This window comes from Xyrauchen texanus, chromosome 13 (assembly GCF_025860055.1).
Source record: "Xyrauchen texanus isolate HMW12.3.18 chromosome 13, RBS_HiC_50CHRs, whole genome shotgun sequence".
NCBI lineage: Eukaryota > Metazoa > Chordata > Actinopteri > Cypriniformes > Catostomidae > Xyrauchen > Xyrauchen texanus.
In genome coordinates this window covers 33,011,638-33,019,251 of record NC_068288.1, presented here as the reverse complement: position 1 = coordinate 33,019,251, position 7,614 = coordinate 33,011,638, and the positions used below count along the sequence as shown (strand labels likewise).

The 7,614-nt window shown below is 40.9% G+C and overlaps 1 protein-coding gene across 1 annotated transcript; it reads right to left on the bottom strand.

Moving 5' to 3' along the window:
* Positions 1 to 2,084: 2,084 nt before the first annotated feature.
* Positions 2,085 to 7,257, bottom strand: krt18b (keratin 18b). The gene is made up of 7 exons (XM_052140328.1): positions 6,727 to 7,257; positions 5,286 to 5,368; positions 4,911 to 5,067; positions 4,521 to 4,685; positions 4,270 to 4,395; positions 3,934 to 4,154; positions 2,085 to 3,804 (listed from the first exon to the last, which is right to left on the bottom strand). The coding sequence occupies exons 1-7, from the start codon at positions 7,168 to 7,170 to the stop codon at positions 3,774 to 3,776; spliced, it is 1,227 nt and encodes a 408-aa protein (XP_051996288.1). The 5' UTR covers positions 7,171 to 7,257; the 3' UTR covers positions 2,085 to 3,773.
* Positions 7,258 to 7,614: the final 357 nt, after the last annotated feature.

Here is a 7,614-nt window from a genome sequence, read left to right as displayed (position 1 = left end):
TTTGGTGGACAGCGGAAGGGAAGCGCTGTCTCCAAACAGAGGATCGCCCACTGGGTCGTCGATGCCATCACGATGGCATACCACGGCCAGCACGTGCCGCCCCCTGCTGGCCTACGAGCCCATTCTACCAGGGGCGTTGCTGCTTCATGGGCGTTGTCCCATGCCGCCTCTCTAGCAGACATATGTAGAGCCACGGGTTGGGCAACACCCAACACCTTTGCGAGGTTCTATAACCTCAGGGTTGAGCCAGTTTCGTCCCTTGTGTTATCAGGTGACACAAACAGGTAAGTTTCCCCTCCCTTGAGGTGAAGACGTGCACTCTTTTCCCCAGTTGCGTTCGCAGGATGTGTGAACCCTGGACGTTCTTCCTCCCTAGCCTAGCGGCCGTCGAGTCTTCGGAGAGGCTCGCTGTCGCACCGGTACGGGCATCACTAGGCCCCCGTACTGAGGTATGTGCTCCACATGTGCTGGTTGTCCCCTTCGGCAACCCTGTGTGATGTATATCCCGCAAAATGGTTTCCCTACCAGTAAACCGCGTCTTCCTTGGACAGAGGGCCCTCTGCCCTGGGTCGCCGTGTTTGTAGTAACACCTCCCCACCTTTGGGTAGGGTCTACCACGATGCCGTTCCACACGATGTGCTTCCGCTGCTAACCGGTAAGACCGTGTGTGTATTCCACCTAACCCCCCCCTCTCGGGGCCGGGAGTGGTCTCCGCAGTGTCCTCCTCTTTGGATGGACACCCCCCAGCTTGGACCATATATATTTGGCCCCCAGCCAAACGAGTTCGTTCCTTTTACAGGGGAGAATAATAGATAGGCCCCGGCTGGGCCAGCCAGTCCTTATACTTCTGAGCAGTTAGCCGTTCCCCTAGGTGCAGGGGACCGCTTCATGCCTGCCAGTGTGTTGGGGGTAGTTATGCGATGGCTACGAGGCACACAGAGGTTTGCCCGTCTCGCACCGCTAGTCTGCGTAACTCAGTTCAGCTCTGTGGCATTTTCCATGGGACCCCTTGTGTCAACTCAGCGACACAACGTCGACTGATTGACAGACAGGGAACGTCTCGGTTACTGACGTAACCTCCATTCCCTGATGAAGGGAACGAGACGTTGTGTTCCCGCTAGCCACAATACTGAACCATCCGCTGAAAGCGCCGGGTCTTTGGCTCGGCTCCTCAGTGTGATACCTGATGTGTATTTGCAGTGTCACTCCTTTTATACCCATATGTCCAGGGGAGTGGCATGCAAATTCCACACGCCAATTCTCATTGGCCTTTTCTCAAAATCAGAGATGACTGGACTCCGCAGGAGTGACCTCTTGTGTCAACTCAACGACACAACGCTGAGTTGTTCCCTGACAACGCCATCAGGGAACGGAGGTTACGTAAGTAACCGAGACGTTTTCATTTCAGTTTTAATTTACGAAAATAAACTCGGAGGGGACTGTTGCATTGTTTAATATTATTCCAGATTGTTCTGCACCAAGCAAAGTTTCAGCGCAAATACGGTAAGTCAATGTTTTTTCCCCGTTCTGCTCTAGTGTACTGAGGGGCTGCTGTGCCTTGTTAAACCGAATGTTGCCTATATGCTTACATAAAATACAGCCTATTGCAATATTACTTGCTAGGAGAAGAATTTATAAATATATTGAGCAATTTTTGGTTTGGTCTTATAATCTGACGGTATCCTTTGGTCCAGGTAATGTCATTTTTATTGTATTTTTTTATGGACTTTTGGCTTTTTGCTGGGATAGGAAATGTGGAGAGGTGACATGAAATGAGAGGGAGAAGAGTGGGAATAGGATCGGGAATGGAACTCACGAGCAGGGACTCGAACTCGGGTCACCCACGATGCATCAACACCACATCATGAGCGCAGCCTACTAGGCTATGGCACTGACTGGGTTTTCACTTTTAGGCCTGTGCAAACCTCTAGTCTGCAATGACTGCAGCCTGAGCTAGGGAATGCTATAGAACAACTTCCGGTGAAGTCCCACCCACATGTATTTATGTCTATATATCTACTTGTATAAATTATGTAACACATTGCTTAATTCATTGAACTTAAAGCAATTAATTGAACAAACAATCAATTCTTCTATTTATTGATTATTATACTAAAATAGCATCTGCAAAATTAGCATGCAGACTTACACTGTGAATGGTGATCTGTTATAAACATCACTTTTATTGGTTCTTATCTGACAATTTAAGTAATTCATATTAATTTCTATATTGGTGCATTCATTTCTAACGTACACCTGTGTAGCAAAAAATACAATAAAATTAAATGCAAATAAATGTATACAACCATATATTTGTGGATATATATTTTCTGTATTTTCAGAACAATTTGGGAATGTTATCAAAGCAACCTTATATTTTTTATTCATTAGAGTTAAAATAGTACTTTGTGTGTCAGAATCTATTTTGGAACACACAAAATCAATCCAGCTAAACAGATTAGTTAAAAAGCTTAGGTGGATTGATTTTGTGTTCCAAAATAGATTAGCTATCGTGGCATTAGCTCATTGCACATAGGATGAGAATGAATTTCTATTATTTTTCTAATGCTTCAACATAGGAAAAATGGTCAAATATCTAGCACAACAGCATATGCTAACACTGTCTAATTTCTTGTTGATAAACTCTGACGCTTTTTAGATTAGCATACATGTGGATTTGTATTAAGAGGTTATATTGGCATGGAAACAGATGGTCCCTGACATCCCTGAAATGGTTAACATTAAATGCTAAAACAAGCTTTAGTGTCTTGTTAGTGGAAGCTAACAGCATTGACCAGTAAAAACAGCTGGACCTGTAACGTTTCCGTTTATCATTGTGAGTTTTTACCATGGAGTAAGTGCATTGGTAGTGTGTTTTCTCATTTTGCCTATCAGTTTCTTCATTTTGTGTCCTGTCTTGACTTTCTTTTACATGGTCAAACACCTGACTTGTTTAATACTTCAGAAAGTATTGTAATAGGCCTCCTGTGCTTTTATCCTGGAATGAAAGTGGTCAGTAGGCTTACCAATTTGGCAAAATAAATACAAGACAAATAAAAGTTTGTGATTGAGATATTCCATATATTATATGACTATTTTATTAGGCTTATCAAGCGCATTTACCTCTAGTAGACAAACAATCAAACTTTTAAATTGGAAACAGTCCACGTTCTTTACTGATGATTTGAGATGTTTGAATGCTGCTTTACAACACACATTTAAACTTCTAATAGGTTAAGTTTATTAAATACATTCCAAGTCCCAATGTTTTTTTATAATGATTTTCCTAACATTTTATAAACAGAAGAAAACACCACAAATAAAGCATTTCTGTTAAGAAATTGCTTTCACCTTCACTTTAGAAAGCAAGTTTTTATTAATGTATTTTTTTCGTCAAAGGACTTGCTAGAGAAGTTAACATTTGCCTTCACATTTTTATATTCAGCTTCTCTTGTAAGACTGTATAATTGTGCAATGACATAACATTATACCATGTACTATAAAAAACAGTGATGCTTTAAAAAAAAAGCTGCCCATATAGTTTATGTTCTGCCAAATTGTAAACTGATAAATGAGATGAAATATGCCCAGAAACCAATGTGACTGACTTGTTTTGTCCTTTTGATAAAAAATTGAAAGGGATTTTAATTGGAAAAAGAGCATAATTAAGATTTGCCACAAGTTCCATGTGAATTCCAACAATAATGCTAAGTGTGTTCTGAAGAATTGTTTCTGTTTATCCCATTATATGGTCAAAATTGGCACACGTAGTATCACTCTCTGCCATCTAGTGCATCCATGAGCCTGAACAACAAAGAGAAAGGACATTCAATAAGTTTTCTACATTATGTTGGATATATAATCTCTTCACTATAAAATACAAAAAAGTATTACCCAGAGGTGTGTTTATATAGAATATTTCACATGGCTTACTTGAAGTCTCCTCCATCAAGGAGGTTCTTGTAAGAGCCGATTTCTGCTTCCAGTTTCATCTTCATATTGAGCAGGGCCTCATATTCCTGACCCTGCTCTGTGACCTTTGACCTCAGCTGTGTCAGTTCAGCTTCAAGCTGCATTATTATGGAATTGTGCTTCTCCATCTCTGCATTTGAATGTAGCTCTGTATTTCGCAGTGTATCTTCAAGTGATGATTTCTAGAAAGGAAATATTGGAATGGAATTGGGATGCAAGTATAAACAGACTTCCTCAATATAAGCAATCATATCTGAAATCTGAAACATTCAAAACATGGTGCACATGCTTGATTACCAGGTTTTGTTGGGATGCAAGCTCTATTTCTAGCGTCTGAATCTGTCTACGAAGGTCATTAATCTCCATATGAGCACCCTGTAATGCCTCTGTGTTCTGAGCTACCTGTACCTGAACTTCTGACATCTGAGGAAAGAGAAAGAGATTTGGTTGGAAATTTGAGTTCATGGTTATATTTCAATTGCAAGATTAGTGTAATTTGGTGGCCAAGGATTTGTGAGGGATACATTTTTCCTTCACAAGTTGAGTACCTGGGATTCATGCCACATTTTGAGTTCCTCTGTATTTTTGAGTGCTAGTTTTTCATAGTTAGCCCTCATGTCCTGCATCACTTGAGCCAAATCCTGCCCCTTGGGTGCGTCAACATCAACCTGAACACCTGACTGGGAAATCTGGTTTTGCAGCTCTCCAACTTCCTGTGAAAGTTGAACAGAGGAAGTTTGAGATACGGAAACGTATGAAGATTTGAAACAGTATAACTGTTCAGTGTTAGTGGATTCAGTTTTTGCCTGTCTACAGGGTTAATGTTAAAGTATTAGTCCACAAGTGTGACCATCACTAGAAGTTTCTTCAGAAATGTGGCAATCAAGAACATTCAGTGTTTAGCAGTTCTTTAACAAAAGAGGACAACCTTTACTTACGTTTGCATGGTTTTTCTTGAGGAAGACAAGCTCTTCTTTCAAGGCCTCAATTTCACTCTCCACATTCAGGCGACCAACATTGGTGTCATCAATTACTCTCTTTAGACCGGCAATATCTGCTTCCACAGACTGCCTAATGGCCATCTCATTCTCAAACCTATAACACACGATAATTATGTACTAATACGTTTTTCTATATTTTGTGACATTTTTGTGCTTCTAAAAACTCCAGATCCTCTTTTTAACTGCACCATGTTCTATGATATTTTGTGAATTCTACTGAATGGTGTTAGGATCAACGAGTGTAGTGGGTAGTTTTGTACATGTGAAAGGTGCTTGTTTAGCAGTGATATGGCACAATGATGGTTTACTAACTTGACTCTGAAGTCATCTGTAGCCAGACGAGCGTTGTCGATTTGAAGAACAAGGCGAGCATTGTCCACAGTTGCATCAAACACCTACAGGCAAAATAGTACACATATTTCACCAAACTTATCTCTTTTTGACATCCATATAAAACTTTAAAAATAAAAATAAAAAAATTGTATTCAGACTGGGAAAGATTCTTCTCTATTACATTTTAATTTGCCTGGAATCCGATTTTGTATACTGAATAAATCCATTGGCTCGCTTTATCTGAATACTTATCTGGAGCATGGAAGTTTTAAAAGAGACAGAAATAATAATAGTTAAAAAGCAGGATTGTTTTTCGCTCAAAACTAGCTTTAAAGGAGTGGTTCATTTATTGCTACAGTATGTTTGAATATTTTAATGGAAGGAATGATTAAACAACACTCCTACTAAATTCCCCCATGTGTCATATCTTGCAAGGCAACTGGTATGCTGCATTATCACTAGTTTCTGGTGATTAGAACTGCATATCTGAAAATTCATAAAATCACTGTCAATTTTAATACAATAAAATATGTGAGTTTAGATTTGTATTTAGCTCAGTTTTTGCCTTCTTGTTTTACAAGTGGAATTGCATACATTTTCTGATCTCTAAATGTTATTTGCCACAAAAATCTGCAGCAGTTCTTTTTTGCATTCTTGTGTGCAAGAAAACCTCCCCCTCTCTCTCTCTGTGTGTGAGTGTGTGTATGTGCATGTGTGTGTGTGAGAGTGCTCATCCCACATCTGTTTTGCATTATGATTCTTAGTCAGAGACTCTGTAGGAAGTTTCAGCCAGCAGAAGTCCGTCAAACATTCTTCTAATGCTTTAGAAACTATTGTGAATGTTTTATTTGTAGTGACCATCTCCATGGTTACACAGTAGAAACTTGTGACAAATGTGGAGGGTTTTGAGAAATTCCCTAGCAGCAAACAGAATGCATAGGGAAAAGCAGATCAAGCACAAAGAAAAAAGAGAGAATGGCGTGCGCCACACCCTCCATTGAGATGTAAGGAAATTTGATAAGCCATTTTGTGCTGAAAGGTTCTCATGAGCACTACTAAAACATAAAAAAAAGGAAATATATTTTTAAATATTGTTGAGACATTTGGCTCAACAAGTCACCCAAAAGTTTTTTTGCCAATTGTGTAAATTTTTTGAAAACTTTAGCACTTTTTCTTAGTACACTTCTTTACAGAATTTATATAATGAGCAGAGCATTCAAATTGTGTGCTGTTGCATAAATACATATACTTGCCCTTTTATTTTACTTTTTTTTTTGCTTGTGAAAACATTTATCTTTGTCTCTCTCCAAGTTCAGCTTCATAACTGTAGCCTCTATTTGCAGCTTCAACCCCCTTACCAAATGCAAAACCCACACCCACAGACACATACAAAGCTTACATGCCCAATAGTGTCTCTTACCTTCCTCCTCAGATCATCCAGAATTGCGTTGTACTTGCTGTTATCGCGTGTTTCTGGTCCGCCTTTCTCCAGGACCTCTCTGATCTGCATCTCCAGTTTGCCATTCTCCTGTTCCAGCCTGCGCACTGTCTCCAGATAAGTAGACAGACGGTCATTCAGATTCTGCATCTGGCCTTTCTCATTGCCCAGGACGGGCCCTGTGGAGCCCATACTTGCCCTGAAGGACCCCCCGGCAGCACCAGCGCCCATACCAGCTGAGCTCACCCTATAGGCTGAGGATGAGGTAATGCCTCCACTTCTAGGGGTTGAACGGAGAGACATGGAAGAGACAGACGAGATCCTGGTGCCCTGTCCACCTGCACCACCATATGTACTAGTGGCACGGTGTACAGGCACAGAGCGGGTGAAGGAGCTATGAGAGGCCTGAGGCATGTAGAAGCTCATGGTGGTGGAGGAGTGAAGTACTAACTGCACGTGAAAAAGAGTGAATGCTGGGGGACGTCAACACTTGGTAGCTGTTTAAAGAAACTGTGTGGCTTTTATACCCCACAAAACTCTTGCTGTTCCTCCTTTTCTCTCTGACTCACAAACATGCACACTGACCAGCTAAGACCCTGCCCACATGGTCCGTTTTTTCAGTTCTCTAATGCCCTTCCCACATCCTCTCTCCCTCCCCTTCTGCCCCAGTCTCACCCCTTTATGCCTCCTTCCATCTGAACCCAATCCCTGAGCTCATCTGGCTTTGGCCACACACACACACACATACAGAGTGCCACCAGATACAGAAACTAGTTGAGGCTTACTTTATAATTTCAATCCCACAATGCTTTAGTGAAAGTTTCAATATAATATAGGATGGGAAAGAAAACAATGGTTTATGATTTTGAT